The sequence below is a fragment of the Emys orbicularis genome, chromosome 3 (assembly GCF_028017835.1).
Source record: "Emys orbicularis isolate rEmyOrb1 chromosome 3, rEmyOrb1.hap1, whole genome shotgun sequence".
Lineage (NCBI taxonomy): Eukaryota > Metazoa > Chordata > Testudines > Emydidae > Emys > Emys orbicularis.
Genome location: NC_088685.1, coordinates 165,519,193 through 165,538,311, shown reverse-complemented (window position 1 = coordinate 165,538,311; position 19,119 = coordinate 165,519,193). Strand labels below are relative to the sequence as shown.

General features: G+C 46.9%; 1 protein-coding gene across 1 annotated transcript; it reads left to right on the top strand.

Annotated features, from left to right (window-relative positions):
* Positions 1–13,317: 13,317 nt before the first annotated feature.
* Positions 13,318–17,014, top strand: HLX (H2.0 like homeobox). Its single transcript, XM_065401921.1, has 4 exons — positions 13,318–13,870; positions 14,441–14,620; positions 15,128–15,312; positions 16,667–17,014. The coding sequence occupies exons 1-4, from the start codon at positions 13,318–13,320 to the stop codon at positions 17,012–17,014; spliced, it is 1,266 nt and encodes a 421-aa protein (XP_065257993.1).
* Positions 17,015–19,119: the final 2,105 nt, after the last annotated feature.

The window sequence follows — 19,119 nt, the reverse complement described above, 5'->3', positions numbered from 1 at the left end:
AAGTTACAGCTGTTTTCTGCTCCTTTCAACATCACAAACTTTCACTACAGGAACTACCACCCCCACAAACGGGAGCCGTGCAAATGGGATGTGGGGGGTCAGTTTAGTATCAGGGTTGGTTACATATGGGAAGGAGAAAGGAAACCTTTACTTCTCCAAGGAACATGAGAGCGGTCCGCTGTCACAGTACAACCATAGGTGCTGATTCTGTGGGTGCGCTGGGGCAACATAAATTATGGGGTGACAAGTCAGTCCAAGGTTTTGTTCCCTCTCCTCTGGTGGAAAGAGTTTGGGTGGGGATCCCTTTTCTCACACCTGCTCCGGAAGCAACTATCATTACTGATGCATCCCTCTTAGGTTAAGGTCTCTTATGGGCAATCATATGGGACAGGGTATCTGGACCCTGTGGGAGTCCAGAATGCATATCAATTTACTAAACTCAGGAAACTCCATTGAGCCTGCAATGCCTTCCTCCCACTCATCTGGTCCCAACATGTCCAAATAATGTTGGACAATATGACAACTATGTTCTATATAAACAACCCGGGGTGGGGTGGGGGGGTACGAGATCCCTCCCTCTTTGTATAGAAGCAGTCAACCTCTGGAGCTGGTGCATCAGCCACCACATAACCTGTTCATCAGTTATCAGGGGTGCAGAACTCCCTAGTAGACAGTCTCAGCAGACATTTTCCCAAGAACCACAAATGGGAGATGCATGATTCAGTTCTTGATGAGGTCTTCGTTCAATGGGGAATGCAGTTTTCGATCCTTTTCATCTGACAGGGTGAACAAAAACTTCCCCTCTACTGCTCCAGAGAGGCCCTGGGCAAGGGCTCAACAGGAGATGCCCTTCTGCTGTTGAAAGATCACCTGAGGTATGCCTTCCTTCCCATTCCATTAGTACCACAGGTTCTAAGGGAAATCTATCAGACAGAGCTTAGGTCATCCTTATTGTGCCCAACTGGCTGAGACAGTTGTGGTTTATGGATCTGCTGAAGCGCTCAGCTTGGCCGCCCATAAGCATCCTCCCATTTATGGACCATCTAACACAATTCAAAGGCACTTCAGGCACCCCAGTCTGGAACCACTGCAGCTCAGAGCCTGATATTTGTGTGGGCTCTTGTTTGCAGTGCTCTTGTTCCAGAATAGTGCAATACAGCCTTAACCAAAGCAGAGAAAACTCTATTAGGAGATGCTATTCAGCCAAATAGAAGTGTTTCTCTTGGGCTCAGCAACACCAGTTAGCTCCAGAATTGGCTGGATCCTTTCCACCATTGGTGAAGTTTGCATCTCAGTGGAATCTCAGTTTTGTTCTATCATTTCTCACCAGAACTCCCTTCAAGCTTCTGTCCACATGCTCTATGGCCCATCTGTCCATGAAGGTGGCCTGTCTAATCACTATAACATCAGCCAGAAGAATCAGTAAGCTGGGAGTAATCATGGTGAACTTGCCTTGTACTACTTTCTAAAAAGAAAAGGTTGTGTTACACCTCCACCCCAAATTCGTCCCTAAAATAATTTCCAAGTCTATATGAGTCAGACCATCCACTTTTCCCCCTAAACTGCATGCCCTGGATGAAGAAAGGAGGCTGCATTCTCTGGATATTTGAAAGGCTTTGGCCTTTTATCTGCAAAGGACAAAGAATGTTAGAAAGACACCTAAACTATTTGTTTCTATAGCAGAGAGATCAAGGGGGTCAAGCTATGTCTGCTCAGAGACTTTCAAAATGGATCTCTTCTTGTATTATCCTTTGTTACCAACTAGCTTGTATCCCCCCCCCCCCCCCAGAGGAAGTGAGGGCTCATTCTACCAGACTGCAAGCAATGTACAAGATGTAAGCACAAATTGCATCCTGGATTTTCCTGGCCCACTGTGATCTAGCACCAGTCTGAACGGTCACTGAATCAGTCTGTAAAGGCTTTGCAGGCCAGTCCTGGCCTGTGCCCATTCTGTCCTAAAGTACTCATCTTTTGGGGGGAGGGATAGCTCAGTGGTTTGAGCGTTGGCCTGCTAAACCCAGGGTTGTGAGTTCAATCCTTGAGGGGGCCGCTTAGGGATCTGGGGTAAAATCAGTACTTGGTCCTGCTAGTGAAGGCAGGGGGCTGGACTCGATGACCTTTCAAGGTCCCTTCCAGTTCTAGGAGATAGGATATCTCCATTAATTTATTTATTTATTTAGTCTCACCAATGTTATGAAGCACACAGAACTTCACAGTAATGGGGATGGTGTTGCCCACACTGGAATCCAACTGAGTACATAGGCATTAGCAACGAGCCTTCAGCCATCCAAAGATGCACTCCACTACCATCCTGCAGCTGCTTAGTGTGAAGTTGAATTCCCATTTTTCAGGGTTGTCAATGTTGGGGTAGGGTTACATTAGCCAGGGTAGGAGCAGGTAAGTGGGATTCCCCAGAGTAACCAATGGCATGGAGACATCACCCAGAACCACATTGTTTCTGGGGAATAAAGTCCCTTTCTCCCACTCTAATTACAGTCCTGATCGCCTTATCACTCTGGCGTTCTGAGCCTTTCCTGTGTGTCTGACTAAGTTAGTGCTCACGAGCCTTTGAGACTGTGACAGGGTATAGAACTCTACATTGGCATGGAAGGGGCTAAGGAGCTGCTTTGGGTTGGAATGGCCCCACCTCTCTGTACCTGTAAATCATGCCAGGACTGGAGGAGGAGTTAGGAGAAGAGAATTTCTCTCAGATGTGGGCTACTCTGGGAGAGGAACCGGCTGATGAGCTTCTTCAGCCCTAAAAAGAGGACGGGCAGCCAGTCAGCAGAGCCCCGGCCTGCACAGAAGGGGGGTGCAGATCCCCTGAGTTGAAAGGCAGAAAAGGACCCAGACTTGCACTGGAACCCCAGTGGACTCTGAAGTGGGCAGTGATACTCCCTGAGCCCCTCTGAGGTAAGAGAGCCCCCATGTCCTGGAGGGAGCTGCTTGTAGGTGTTTCTTTTCCTTTCTTTTGTTTAACCCCATTTGCTGATTGTGAGCTGCTTTGTTTCACCTGGCACCCCGAGAGGGGACAAGACAGTAGAGAAGCCTTGGCTGGAGGGTTGAACATTGGTCTGCTACAAAGATTCCCCGCACCACCTGCTGGAGTGGGGGTAATTGGACTCACGTGCATGTGCTCCCCGAATGGCTCCTAAGGGAGGGCTCTGCCATGGACAGATTCATAACAGTGATCCACTAAGGCTTGAAGAATGAGTGAATCATAGCCTTTCTGATGGATGTACTCACATGCTCCAAAGTATGGGGACATGGACAACCACCCGTGAGTGGATGAGAGTGCTGATAGCTCTGCAAACCTACACCACCACAAGTCCAGCAGTGGACTTTCCCCCCGCCTCCAAAGTGGTTTGTGACTGACAGGTAGCTGTCCAGCACTGCCAACTGCCAGAGAGCAAAAAGGAACGTCTGCTTGCTCCCTGTCTTCCACCAGGTTGGGCAGGAGAAAGGGGTGAGTGGGAACTGTCATCAACAAATGTGTGAAGGCAGTGGACAGTATCAACAACACACTGCAAGGCAGTTCCTAGAGTGTCTCCTGGAGTCCTGTGATGCACAGAACCCTGGGATACCTCCCTTGAAATGCTAACACCAAACATGCACAGCAAAAAGCAGGAATGTGGATATGGGCATAGGTGTGTATACAGCTTGTATCTGTGTCCAACACAGCATATGTGGACACTCAGCATGGGTATGGGGTACATGCACAAGCATAAACACCGGTAAGTACCTGAGTATGTGCGCCAGTGTAGACATAGCCAAAAAGGAAATACAGTACTACTTCACACCGAAAATAACGAACCTATGGAATTCACTGCTGCAGGAGTGCTGGCCAGGCACTAAGGGGAGATTTTGTATGGGAAATAAGGGCAAGTTAATTGTATGATCATTGTAGTTTTCTGGCCAAGATAAGAGTAATCAAATCTTATGCATCAGGGTATAAGATGATATTTTGGAGGATCAGTAGGAAATGATTTCCCTTTTCTGCTGCATTGTACAAATGGCTATGCATATTATGTCCCCCCCCCCATTTGTTTAAAGTACTGAGTAATGGATATTTCCACAGGCAGGATCCCAGGCGAATGGTATAGCAATTCTTATGTTCCCACTTCCAGTGCGTGGGCTCCATGGAATTCACTGTAGCTGCACTGCAAATTGAGCACTGTAACAAGGAGAGGTTGAGAGAACTTCAGACAAGCTGTTAGCTATTTAAAGGCAGAAAAATCCACTGTGCTGCTCAAATCAAAGAGCATATTGAGAAGGAGCCTCTCTTATCATCCCTTTGGTTATTTAGCAGTGAGGAAACTCAGGTGCTAAAAGACCCGCTGGAGTTTGGCAAGAGGAACCGATTAGCTGACCATGGAGCTGAGAATGAGGTGGTAAATGGGCTTTATCTGTTGTAGATACAGCTGCAGTGAGGGAATCAACCTCAGAGGGTACTGTTTATATCAGAGGTTCTCAACCTTACCAGACTACTGTACCCCTTTCAGGAGTCTGATTTGTCTTGCAGACCCCAAGTTTCACCTCACTTAAAAACTACTTGCTTACAAAATCAGACATAAAAATACAAAAGTGTCACAGCACACTATTACTTTCTCATTTTTACCATATAATTATAAAATAAATCGATTGGAATATAAATATTGGACTTAAATTTTAGTGTATAGTATATACAGCACTATAAACAAGTCATTGTCTTTATGAAATTTTAGTTTGTACTGACTTCACTAGTGCTTTTTATGTAGCCTGTTGTAAAACTAGGCAAATATCTAGATGAGTTGATATACCCCCTGGAAGACCTCTGTGTACCCTCAAGGGTTACGCATACCCCTGGCTGAGAACCAGGGGTTTATATGCTACATAATCTGGCATAGTTATTTATTGGATCATAAATCTTCTCTGACTGGCAGTTCGATTTTGTATTCACTAGGAAGCCTCTCACATGGTAAACAGGGTTAAAATGTGATGTGTAAAAGGCCTGATGGCATTATTCAATTAGGATTTAAAATAAGTTAATGAGAAAGAAGGAACTGATTTTAAAATTCACTGAGGCTATGATATATACCATGTATAAATGTATTCCTGTATATAAAAGGTGGGTTGGAAGAAAAACTATCAACATTTTTAAAATCCAGATGAATTTTATAGAGTAATTTTCTTCTAGAATCCGGACTTCCTTTATGGGTTGATTTTGCTGTTTATATGGCTGAGTTTTGATAGCTTAATTTCCAGCCTCCCCACATTTTTCTACCACTTTTGGCAAGAAGAAGGAAATTGCTTCTTACTGAAAGTTTTATTATGCAGTTATTAGTATTTTCCCCTCGACGTTCAGTGGTTTTCCTACACAGTGAATGTAATATATTGTTGCTGGAGAGGCAGTGGAACCTGCTGCACTACTGCATTACTCCAGTGCAACTTTATTTAAATCAGTGGGGTTACACTGGCATAAGACTGGAATAACTCAGCAGTGAATTAGGCCCACTGTGCCAAACAAGGGGGATAAGAGAATGGGAGTAGGATTTCTGGGTTCTATTCCCATTTGTATCACTAGTTCACTGTGTGACTTTCACTTAAAAAGTCTGGGGCAGATTCTCAGCAGATCCACTGACTTTACCCCCCCTCTATGACTCCCTTTAACCTTTGCAAAATTGGTAAAACACTTACCTACTTCAATTATTACATGTTTGTAAAGCATCTTGAGATCCTCAGGCAAAAGACACTATGTAAGAATCACCCACATTTTATGCAATGGCATTAATTTTCAGCTGGTGTAAACTGGCATAGCTCAACATCTGGCCCCAAGTATGTGTGACTACTCTAGCTATTCCAAGATTATGCAAAATAACAATACTTAGGCACTTCTGTGAAGCCTGTCACCAAGAATGGTGGGGTGTATCATTTCTAATATAGTTGTATCTCCCTCTGTATCAATGTGTTCTGTCATATCAGCACCTCTCTGTGATAAGTCCCTCTTCATGGATTACCTGGTACATTATGGTCCTGAAACCTCTCTCACACTGATGTAAATTGAAGTAGATGGATTTATCCTGGTATAAGCAGACTCAGACTCTGTCTGGGTCTCAGTGATATTGCATCGCTGTTTAGATTAGTTACCATGTCTTCCTCTATGTTCTGATCAGCACATTGGTATCCAGCAAATTAAGTAATAACTAAATAATGAAATATTATATCAAACAGTGAAGAGGAAAAGTCAAGGGATTTCCAGTGTAGCCACCCCGTTCATTTGTGGTTCTGAAAAAATACTGCTAACAGCATCTTGTCTTTCCTGCATGGTGAACATGGCAGACGGGTGATTCGTTGGGGGAAATATTTTATTTTCAGAAACAATCCAGCTGCCTCTTCACCAATATTATTCTTGTGGCCTCCTTTCAGTTGCAGATCCTCAGAGTGGGCTTTGCCTACTCTGTTTGGCGTTAAATACAATGGGCCTAGCATAGCTCCTTGTACTTCCATGGAGTTATGCACGATTTACACTAATGAGGAAAATCAGACCCCAAATTATGTTTATCCTGTGCTGCAAACTGCTCCTGCACACACTTCTAAGTGCCAGCTTTGGCTGCTCACTTTCAGAAATAACCAGTGTCTATTGCCCACACTGCTGGAAAACACCGACTGCTTGCTTCTAAGTAGCAATTAGACTCGAGGGAAGAGGTTTATAGCAAATCACTGGAATATCAAAGATCTCTTGCTTTATGTCCATCTCATCATCATCTGATAACCTGACTGCAACTCAGCTCTGGCGAATTATCCTATTAACATCTAATAAACTTGAATTATGATGCAGAGAACCAAAGGATCTTCCTCTGTCCAGACTGTTTAGACCTTAAGGAAATGCCCTTTTCATGGTATTGTTGTTGTTGTGCAGGAAACAGGTGTTTGTCAAAGCCAATTATAGAAACCCTCTGTTTCAGCAAGATTAAAAGAAACCTCGCAGGCATAGTTGTGGTCTTTTAGAACTGCAGCTAGATTAGTTTTAACAGCTCGCCAGCAGGTGTCGCCAGAGAACAGATTTTCCAATGACTGGCTCTGAGGGATAAACCGGCGGCCCGTTGCTGTCCCGTTGCAGCAAATCCTTATGCCAGCCACACGTTCACAATGAGGCGTATTTCGGAGCATTGCTGTTCCCACTAATATTACGGCTCCTACGGGTGGTTACTGACTGTCGAACTGCGGCTGGTCTATTACTGACTCCAATTTCTTTCGGAGTGGTGCTGGCTTTGTAATGGCTTTGTTATAAACGGGTATCCCTGGGAGCGGGATGTAACATTCAAACAACTGCAGAATCACAAACCATCTAAAATCCAGACCGTCGGCAATTAGGAAACAAGCTCCTCGAGACCATGGGGTGAAAAAACCCAACTCGTCCCTTAAACGGGTTCTGGCTCAAGCAATTTACTGTCGTTTTCTTCAGCCAGATGAAAGCTGGGATGATTATTGCATACAAGGTTGTTCTGACTCACGATTGGGTAATCAAACCACTTCAGAGCAGTGTTTCAAGCGCCAAACAAACCAACAAACAGAACTTCAGTCGGTGATGCAAAAGTTCCGCTTAACAAACAGAAAACAGGAAGAATCAGCATGAATCGTTGTTTATTATGTATATGAGGGTAGACTGGAAGCCCCAATTAGATCAGGGCCCCACTGTGTTAAGTGCTATACACACAGGGAATAAGAGACACCCCCTCTGCCCGGACAAACAAGTAGAACTATTTATTTGTATTAGTAAAATGCATTATTACTAAACAACAGTAACAAAGGAAGCTGCTTCCAAAACACAGCGTGGATGTATTACTGCACGTACAACACTACCCCATCACCAGTGTTGGCTCCTGAGTATTCTTGTGACTGGCATCAAATGCCCACACAGAAGATAGTGCTAGAAATGCCAGGGTGGCTTAATTAGTGCTTATGGGAGAGACTGCCCGGTATAACGCCCAGTAGAGTCAATGGGAGTGAATGGGCGTTGGGAGCCAGCTTGATTAGTGCTTGGTGTTGTGGGATAAGAGGGCGCGATGAATGTCACGTTTCCTACAGCGCTCAGCTGCACCTGATTTCACTGGCACGTTTCTGGTAAGCTGGGCCACTCTTGCATCCTTTTCCCTAGATTGTTGTGTCTGGGTGACTAAGGCTTTTCCATGCATTTTGTTCCAGGGACTGGGCGGGGGAGTGGAGTTGGAATAATGTGACCTTAAAAGAGAGGGGGGGGGGGGGAATCTGGGTCAATGGGCAGCTATCGAACCGCTAAAAAGCAACTGGGGGGAATGGGATGAAATGAAAGCACAGGGCTGGAAGAGATAGTAAGAGCAGCAGCACAGTTACTGTGACCAAAATAAAGTCGCCCCAACAGGTCTTTGGTACAAGCCCTGGCGTTTTCGAGTTTTATTTTGATAGCGGTGACACAACTGTCAAACCAACGCATCCCAGACCTGCGCTGTCTGCCTAGCCCTAGCAGAACACTGAATGGGTGACTCCTGTACTGTAGCTCTGGGAAAGTCAAGCACGTGGCATATAATTGCACATTCAGCCACTAATCTTTCCCTTCATGGTTCGGTTTCGCCTTCTCTTCAAAACTACCTGCGTGTAATACTATTTCCTGCTTTCTTTACGCTATTCTTCCTTCCTCTTGGGGACACTAGAATACCAGATCCCGAGAGACAGAGATACTGGCTAGAAAGATCCATCTATCTAGGTTCTTATACAGTGCCCATAGCGGGGTTTCTGTGTGAATCAGAGAGTTTTACACACACACACGTATGCATATAACATGAAATAAATACGTGCATGTGGAGATAGAGAAAGATAATTAATTGCCTGGAGAGGGTAGAAAGAAGCACACGCATAAATCGATGGATAATCCATATGGGTACCAGATATGTAGGTATAGCTATGTAGCTAGACACACACGCATACATTGGGTAGACGGACTTCTAAGTCCAAGGCACTTCTACAAATCTGCATCTCTCTTTCTCCTTAATCAAATGCAATTTTGCCCAATCTAATCTGTTTTTGTCTAATGTAAAGGGATTGGAGATTATGTGCATATTTTATAGACACACCGTTGCCATTATGTTAATTATCTTGTCTGTTGTTAGGGGAGGGGAAGGGAGGCGTGAACCGTTTGGATTATTTAATTTTTAATCACTGCTTTTTTCCACCCGTCACCCTCAAAAACGTCTTTCAAGACTTCGTTCCTCAAAGAAGTTCTCAGCATCCTGGCTGAGCAGGTCCCTTCTTAGTTCATTTGTGTCCTTCGCAGTGCCTCGGAAAAGCAAGATTAAAGGGGAAAGTCGCAGCTGCATATTTATGTTTTCATTGCTAGAAGGGGATTGATGTCCTTGCATTTATTTCTGTAGCTGTAATGCACAAGGGCGGATTTGCGTCACCAGAGCAACTTGCTGGTCGAGATAAAGTTGCACAAATATTGAAAAGGGAAGTGCTCGCGCTCATTATAAAGTTTTTCACCGGAAGAAATAAGGATTTCTGCTGTATCCTAAAATACTAAAGCCGCTTCTATTTTTGGGACAAATCTCGCAGGCATATCCGCTCATTTAGTCCGAGTTGGAGCCTATCAAAAACAGGAGATGACCTGAACTTCAGTGAGTCCTGAGCTTCCTGCAGCCTTCTTGCTTGTATGCAAGAGAAGGAGGGGTTGTCCGTCCGTCCCCCCCAACATGGGTGTGTGCGTGTCTCCTTACCCCTGAGCAGGGACCCCTAGGAGGGGGAGGTTCTGCTTTATGAGTAGGGAGCCTGTTATTCTTGGGTAGGAGCTCTCCTTGAGCATAGCCAGTGGAGGAGGGTTGCCCCAGGACCAGGCGTCTTGTTGATCCCGAGCAAAGGGGGGTGACCGCAGTCCCTCCCCATGGGAGAAGGGAGCTGATACTTCGGGTTAGGGGCCTCCTCGCACCGAGGCATCGTGCTCTCTGGGAAAGGGCAGGGGTATCCTCTTCTCTGTAGCGTCTTGCCCTCACACAGGAGAATTGGCTGTCCCCGGCTGGGCTGGCCCAACAAGGGATCGTCATTGCTACGGGCTGGGGTGGGGGTGCGACTTCTAGGAGGGGGAGATTATTGACTCTGGAAAGGGGCCTTCTTGTCTCTAGTGCGTGGAGGGAATTTGGCCGCTGGGCCGGTGATCTCCTAGTTACTGGACTAAAGGATTATCCCCTCGGAGGAGGAGGCAGCCGGATTGTTGCCTCTGGAATAGGGTCCTAGGAGGATTTTTGCACCTGCTCTCCCCGAGCAAGCCTCACTCAAGTGTCCCCAATCGTCCCAATCCGCGCAGCACAAGGCCCAGCCCAGGGTCAAGTGCTTTGCTGCAAAGGGGTTAGAATGTTCCTTCGTGTTATTTCTGTCCTTAAAGGATAAAGCCCAAGCACCGGCCCCTCCTCCCCCTACGGAAAATACAGACAAAACAGGTTGAGTTGGGGGCTGCTCACTCTTCTCTTGGAATTCCAGGTTTCTAAATATACTCGCTGCCTTCCAGACATCCAGGGAGAGAAGACGGGAAACAAAATTAGGGAGTGGTGGGAGGGAGCTGAGATGAGTGGCTGGAACCAGACCAATGGAGGAGGCGAGGGATCGGGCCCTAAATCAAGTGAAAGAAACTGCAGACTCAACCCCATGCCTGAGTTAGTTCTAGAGAGAAGCCTTGATCCACGATCCTGGAGTGCTGCTGCCAGCCAGAACAATGCATTTTAGAAAAGAAAAACCAAGCGTACGCCTTGTTACACTCCCAAACAATGCCCATGTATGAAGATATCTCTTAGAAGTGTTGTTCTCTGTTCACCTCAATGCTGCACTCCCTACTTCGCAGCAATCGGGAGAGAAAGGGTTTCTCTTTCCTAGACACTTATTTGTTGCCACTCTTAAAGCCCAACCTTGGTTCTGATCGTACATATTCGGCACTTTATCGCGATGCACAGTAGTAAAACACAACCTTTGCCATTTGAATCCTAGGACTTTAATGGTAAGCGTTTGCTAAATGTGTCTGATAAATACTAGAACTAGAACCGCAGCTCTGTCGTGAAGTTGCCTTGGAATATTTCGCTTTGAACAGATCTTTCAATGAACAGGTTTCCCAGGATTTCCCCCCAGATTAGTTCATTTAGAAATGAACTTTGTCCTTTTATTACGATGCTTCTTGATAAAGTGCCCTATCTGTAGATCAGAATCAAAGTGAAACATTACAAAGTGGCAAAAAGTAATTGTGTCTAGAAAAGAAAAAACCCGTTCTCTGCTGCGTGCTCTAAAGTAGGTTGAGCAGCCGTGAGATGAACAGAGAACAGTTTTTTTTTTTACGAGATACTGTCATGTGCATGGCTGGGATCCTATTGAAGAAACACACTTCTTTATTCTTTTCTAAAATAGATTGATAACATTTTTTCGTCTGGCTGAAATTAACAGACTTGCTTTAAGGGCATCTGACAAGGAGAAATGGATGGGATTTAGCCTCTTCCCGGCAAATCTTTACATTTTTAAAAATATGATATGTTGAAATCTAATTCTCCGTTCCCCGAATACCCTTAGTTTCCGGATATAGCTTCACAATTCATCATGTTTCTATTATTCTGCTTAGCCTCATTAAAATAAATGCTGAGTTGTTTTCTATAAAGAGGTGTGTATGCATACATGAATTCACATAAGCTATTTATGTTGGCACTTGGCTGAGAAATATAACAATCAAAGGTTACAGGTGATTTCATTTTTTTCACAACTGCATTGGATTTTCAGACCTGAAGAAAGAAAGAGAAAATGTTTGAATTTCTTGCTTTTCACCGAAAACTCTCGGAATTTTGCAAACTATTTGATTTTTTTTAAACGAACAAACAAACAACCTGGCTGCTGAACATTAAATGCATAGGAACTGTTAAAAAAAAATCCTTGTATATGAAGATGCTGTACAAAATAAAATATCTTCCCAGAGGTGGAAATTTGGATATTAAACAACACATCAGTTACGTTGAAACCTTGTTAGTAAAGCCCTGCAGAAAATGTAGTTACTTATTTTCCCTCTCCTAAATATTTGTTTTATTTGGTTTGCTGTGTTTACAAAATACTCAACGAGTCTTTACGGTGAATTTACAAAGCAAATAGAAAAGTGTAAGCACATTCTTGACAAAAGTATGCAGTAAAAAAGTAGTTAGTACCATTGTCTCCGAGACCTGTCGCTATTATTTATATGAAGCCCAGAGCCAACAGGGCAGTGTTCACGTAAGTACCTACACTGCACTTACTATTAAATCTGCATTCTCTTACAGACCGGCCAAGTCTCACTTGTTTGGAAAGAAACGTCTTTAATTTGAAACGATTTTAAGGCAGGTTTTAGCTCTCATTATGAAGGATTTTACTGTGTGTGTGTGAATGAAACATTTTGCAATCATAACTGGTCACTAAAGCATATCGCTAAGCCAATCTGTTACAGCTTGACAGTCCTGTGTGTAGAATAATACAGCAGAATTTAGGGAGGTTGGGGGGAGAAGAGGACAGCACTATATACACGCAAGCGTTTTCGGCTCCTTAGCCCATTTTAAGGAGGGGGAGGGGGGAAACAGCCCTGTTTATAGCAGAATTTTCAACTCAGCTTCGGGAGGAGACCGCTCTGCACTGTAGCTGCATCTTCTCCCCCATTCAGGACCCCGCAGGGGTGGAAGGGCATACATAAGGGTTGTATATGGATTAATATTTATCCGCCCACCGCTGCCAAGACAGGGAAGATCGGGCAGTCTATACCGCGGCGTGGCCAGTGCCCCGTTCAGGGCGGGGGGTCGGGGAAGGGCAGCTAGGTAGACAGAGCGGAAAGTTCAGTTCAGCCCTGGCCCGACGCCTGGCTGAGGGGCCGGGCGAGCTGCAAGTGCAGCGATCGCTCCCCCGGGGCTCGCCGCCAGCGCTGCGCTGCGCAGCGTGGCCAGCCGCCGCCTGCCCCCACCCCTCGGCCCTGAGTGGCTGCCGGCTGCCCAATGAGCGGCCGGAGGCGGCCGAGCTGCTGACAGCGGCGCCCCTGCCCATTCCGCGGGAGGAGGCGGGCTGGATTCGGGGAGCAGGGGGTTTGTTTGGGGTGGGTTTTTTCCCCTCCGAGTGGCCGGGCGCGCTGCAGGGAGAGGAGCGGCCCCACTCTCCCGCTCGCTACGGATGCACCGAAGGCGGCCGGCACCTTTGCGCTGAGCTCCCGGGCTGCACGGGAGGAGACCCGCCGCTCCCCAGTGCGGGGGCAGCCGCCCGCACGCTCCCTCCGGCCGGGGGAAAGAGCCGACGGCGGAGCCTCGTCCGGCCCAGCGGCCCGGCCCCAGGATGTACACGGCCGGCCTGGCCCCTTTCTACGCCTCGAACTTCAGCCTGTGGTCCGCGGCGTATTGCTCCGCGTCCGGGCCGGGCGCGGGCGGCTGCTTCCCGCTGGATCACGCCGTGGTGAAGAAGCCTTCCTTCTGCATCGCAGATATCCTGCACGCCGGGGCGGGGGAGGTGGCGGCGGCCGAGAGCCTGCCCGGAGCGTCTGCCGCCGGCCTGGCCGCTCACTTAGGAGCGGTCCATCCCCACGCTCCGTTCCACCCCGCTGGCTCCCCGCTCAGACCCACCCCGGTGGTGGCCCCGGACACCCCCGCCGGTTTCCCAGCTAGGCTCTCCCCGCTCTCTGCCGCGTACCCTCACCACCACCACCACCAGCACCGATCGCCGGGAGCCGCCAGCAGCGGCGGCGGCACCCCCACCCCGGGCCGGCTGCATGGGAACCCAACGCACAACGGCCCGGCGCCGGCTCCTTCCAGCAAAGATCTGAAATTTGGGATTGATCGCATTTTGTCCGCGGAGTTTGACCCCAAAGTCAAGGAAAGCAACACGCTAAGAGGTAGAGATCTGAGCTTTTCTCGCTGTCAGTTTGTAGCCAGTCTTAACCTTTACAAAAAATCACTACTATCAATGTAGTGTTATTTGTCTGCAGTTTCCTTTAACACTAATCTACAGTCCCGTGTCCTGTAAAAGCCTGTCATTGAGATTACACTGCTTTAGAAACAATCGCTCTCAGCTCCCTAAAGATTGTACGCAGAGGGTAGATCACATTTTGGAAGGCTTTTCCTGCAATCAGGCTCCTCATGTAGTGTGTAAACACGCTGACAACGAGTAAATCTATTAAAGGAACTCCGGTGCTAGGGGAAAATACTGCACCTCCAGAGGGAAACCATTGTATAAAGTTCCCTGGCTTGTACGTTCCTACCATGTCACTTCGAAAGTGTGATTTCCCCACTGCCCACGCTCTTCATTGTATCTGACTGTAGAAAAGCAACTGCACCCCCGCCCCCCCCCCGTCCAAACTCCCACACATACACTTTAGATGAATCAGATCAATTCATTAGAAGCTTCAAGGTGTGTGGATTTATATTGCAATATAACAGAGCTCTCCTTGTTCCTGTGCTCACAGATCTGACCTCCTTATTAACTACAAGCCGCCAAACTGGGGTTCATCTCCCCACCTTGCAGCCTTCAGCCGGCCAGTTCTTCGCGTCTCTAGATCCCATTAACGAGGCCTCTACTATTCTGGGTCCCTTAAACACAAACTCAAGGAATTCAGTTCAGCACCAGTTTCAAGACACTTTTCCAGGTACAAACCCTCCCTCTTAAATCCATCCCTGGCACAAGTCAGTTATCAACAGGGCCTGGACAATCTAGACAGCTGATTGTGGCCCTCTGTGAATCAATATAGAGCCATAGGAGCTCTACCCAAAAGAGATTTGGCGGATGCTTGAAACCTGAAGTTTCTTTTTTTTTAGTGAGGATCACACCTTGACATCTCATCTACAACGAAAATCTTGGAGGTGGGCTGCATGTGGGGAGGACAATGCGTCTAACAAACTGATCACAAATTATACTTCTAGTTAGTGAAAATAACAGCTGGGGGGAAAGAAACATACCTGACTTTTAAAAAAGATATAATAAATTAATGAGAAAATGTGAAGTTGTAATATTTAGGTGGCATTTAGTTGGTCTCCATAGGGCCTTCCCGGCAGGCATCAGTCCATCTATTATTTGAAACTCATTTAAAACTTCTCTTGATACAAAAATACAAATAACACGGTTTGTCTCTCTCTCCCTCTTTTCAAATCAACAGGTCCTTATGCAGTTTTAACTAAAGACACATTGCCTCAAACGTACAAAAGAAAACGTTCCTGGTCCAGAGCTGTGTTTTCCAATCTACAGAGGAAAGGTTTAGAGAAAAGATTTGAAATTCAGAAATATGTCACGAAACCGGACAGAAAACAACTTGCAGCGATGCTGGGACTGACTGATGCCCAAGTAAGAGCCTGTTTGGTTTTTATGTTTTCCTCTCCTCCCATCTCTTAAATCCGATCGGGCAAATGTAGATTAATTTCTGTGCCCCGCTTCCCCTTTCCCTGCGTTATGGGGTCATTTTAAAACCTGGGCTGGTAGCATATGGAATGCTGGTGAATTTGTTCAGCTATTCAACCTATTTTTACAGTGAATCTGCAAATTCATGTGTTTGTATTCAAGTATGCATGTTCTAGCAGAGAAAAATCCCTATAGCCCAGAGATTTATGTCAACATGCCCTGTGCGTTTGTTTTGGCAAATGCAGAAAAGTAGGAGCAAGAAAGCAAATAGGCCGTGGGAGATGGTAATTACGAACTTTATCGAAGTGCAATTCACCGTAGGAGGCAGTTTTTCTCGAAGGAGATAAACGAGAGAGCACAAGATTTTTTTTTTTAATTCTCTCTTTCTGGATGATGAAATCCTTAGTTCTGAGGAAGTGAAAACTCCTTTTCAAACGGAATCATTAAACGCCACTAAGTAATGATTCCACTACTGATGGCCCACAGTACATAGAATTGTATAACGTTGCGGTCTGTTGAGCAAGATTTGGTTTCCTGGACGAAAAAGAAGAAGAAGAAGAAGAAAAAAAAACAAACCCCGCTTGTATTCAAACACCACAAACAAACAAGAAAAAAATCGTACAAAGCTAAAATATTTTTCGGTCGGAGGAGAATGAGGGCATTTTGGCTGCCTCATTTTATCCCAGCTCTGCATAGTTACTCTGAGCATTTTGTAAATGCTGTTATGGAGGTAGCAGGGCTCACACAAGAGTCTTTCCCAATTTATAAATCCAAATAGAAAATAGTTTCTTTCCCTGGACATCTGGCTGTCTAGATTTCCTTTCCCAACACATTTTTTAATATGAGGCTAGATCTGTGAATTCACACCACCTCCCGGGGGACGGTATAGATTGTATATTATATCATCTATACACCCTATATGCATGCTACAGATAGAGTAGAAAAAGTGTCGATGTAGGTATAGTATTATATTTAAAGATAAACTAATCTTTTGGGGAGGGGCCGTTAGAATAACGCGCAGTAAAATGAGATACATCTCTCCATGCCACTGCTGGTCAGTGCAACAACTGGAGCGCTCAGAACAAATTGGTGAGGAAATGCAGAAGTATGAGAAAAGAAACAGTTAATGCCATTTTTTGTAAATGACCCCAGCAAACTCTTGCTTGAGTGCGCCCGGGGAGCGCTGGGAGAATGTCCCCGCAGGACAGCGGAGCCGGGGGGTGGGGGCAGCGGAGGTTGGGGTGTCTCAGCCCGCCCACTGATCTCGGGTGGGTCTCTGTTGTGTCTTGGTGACCCTTAGGTGAAGGTCTGGTTCCAGAACAGGCGCATGAAATGGAGACACTCCAAGGAAGCCCAGGCCCAGAAGGAGAAGGAGAAAGAACCTGCCGAGAAGCCCGGCTCGCTGCCCGCCGCCGAGGGGGAGCGGGAGCAGAGCCCCAGCCGCTCGGAAGCGGAGAGCGAGAGCAGCGACTCGGAGTCTCTGGATATGACCCCCAGTGACACGGAACGGACTGAGGGCGCCGATCCGGCCCTGCACCAAACCAGTGTCATCAAGTCCTCAGGCAGCCCGGACCTGCCTGCAGCACCGCCCCCGCCAGCCGGCTCCGAGAGCCCCGAGCCGCCGCCTGCGCAGCTGGGCGGCCTATAGAGAGGGAGCAGGAGGAGCACCCGGCTTTGCGGAGCCCAGAGACTCGCTGTACAGGACCACTGCTAATTTATATTATTGACTCCGAGCTGCCGGAGAAGCCCCAGGCCGGGCAGCCCCCAGGCCCTCCCCTGCAGAAGAACCCCGAGATCAACGGGGTACGGAGGGAGGGGAGCTGCCCGGCTGTGTGGTGGGACGATCCTGAAGCGCCTACCCCTTGTGTTGTACATACTAGGGCGAGCTAGACAACCCACGGCAGAGCAGCCCTCGCTTAGAAAGCTGTAGCGACTTTCCGGGTGGTTCGGCTCGCGGCCCTGACCAGTTCTGCAGGAGGAGCTTTTCCTGTCTAAGCCAAGCGAGGGACTCGGAGACTGCTCTGTACCCCCCCTCCCACCACTGCCACCTTTCAACCTCGCCGTCCAACAATTTACAATGTGAATATGTTACCAACGCACTCCTCGTCCATTGCCATGTGTTGCTTTGTATAATCCGGCCAAGAAATACTGCACTGAGAACAAAAAAATACTGTAAATAAAATGTTTGCTATGGTTTGTAACCCTGTCTAGTTTGTTACAGGACCAGGTCTGGCTGGGTTGGTTCAACTTGCAAGAGGGAGAGTTTGAATGACGATATGGTCCATTCATCATTCCATAATACTAAAGATACTAAACACGTTCACAATTTAAGTAGATGAATCCGATTAAAAGATTCGGATTAATTTTCCAGCTGTGTAGATGAGAATCTTACTAATTAGGATCGTCGATTTTTTTTTTAAATGTAAGGTCTGATTGAACCATAAGCCCTGCCTAGATGAAGCTATATTACATGGCATATATTAGGTGTTTGTGCATAGTTTAATCAGAGCTTGGACCAGCAAACAAATTGCATTTCCTTCCAATCATGTATGTGAGGATATATGGAAACACGATTGCTACAAAGCGCCCAGGAAGGGGATGTAGATTGCTTGGGTTTTGTTTTGTTTCTAAACTGTACATGTATGCATTTTATTGATACTTTGTATCCAATTCACAGATGGGTCTGAATAGCCAACCGAGGCTACTCTGACGCTTTTCAGAGCCTGGATGAACTCCTCTCCGTCCTGGTTGAAGTCCATGGGAGTTTTGTTTAAGGGATGGCTCTTTTACAGATATGAAGGGCCAGAAGGGTGTGTGACAAAGAGTAATTTACGCTGATCTCGTTAAAGTCAGCGGCCAACACTCCACTGCAAACTGGATCGTGCCCCCCTTAATGTGACAAAAGGCTCTTTCCTCTCTGGGTTTCTTATCAGCACGAGTCTCTGGCCTGTGCACTCGGACGACCCTGGGTGTGGATGGGGTGGGGGGATGTCTGGAATGGGTGCGTGCTACAATCTCGCCGTTAGTCTGAGGGGAAAGCACTGTGAGTGGTGTCGGGCTGGGGGGCTGTAATGGGGCTCTCCTTTCTATTACATGAGGTGCATGGATCGCGCTACTCTGTCCATTTCCAGGCAGCTTCCCGGGTGAGCTCAGCTGGCTCCAGTCAGCCCTCTCGGTTAATCTACCGCATCATCTCTCTCTTTGAAAAGGGGAATGGGGGCCAAAAATCTCCCCTTTCGCAAAGCCTCATCACTGCGAGGGAACACTGAGGCTGGCTGTTCATTGAGGTACCCTGAAATCCCCCCCCCCTTACCCAAATGGCGAATCAAGCAGAAATCAGGACTAGGGAGGGACCATACTCATTTCCCAGTGAGATGGCACTAGGCTCCCATGCACAGTCTAATCTTAGCAATGACCTCTACTGTCAGACTGCCCGGGTGCAGTAGATACTGGAGGATAGGGCCTAGTTCTGATCTCACCCACAGGAAGTAGGCTACTGAAGTCATTGGCCTTCCAGCCAGTGCGAGAGGCTGAATCCAACCGCAAGGCGCCAGGCTCTGCAAATGTGACACCTATTTAAGATGAAGAGCTGAAAAGTGATCAGTGCCCGCTGGTGATCTGGAGATGGCTCTGAGATGGAGCTAAGGGGGTCAAACACTTTGTCCCTTCTCAAGGCGAAAATCTTAAGCAAACAGAGCGAGGTTTTCGTTGTCTTGGCCCAGCAGAGCAAAACGAACTGAAGAGATATAACAG

Bases quoted from the DNA above. Each gene is read 5' to 3' on its own strand.
- HLX (XM_065401921.1), top strand. From the start codon at position 13,318: ATGTACACGGCCGGCCTGGCCCCTTTCTACGCCTCGAACTTCAGCCTG. The intron at 13,871-14,440 runs GTAGAGATCTGA...CTGTGCTCACAG, and splicing joins GGAAAGCAACACGCTAAGAG to ATCTGACCTCCTTATTAACT. The intron at 15,313-16,666 runs GTAAGAGCCTGT...GGTGACCCTTAG, and splicing joins TGGGACTGACTGATGCCCAA to GTGAAGGTCTGGTTCCAGAA.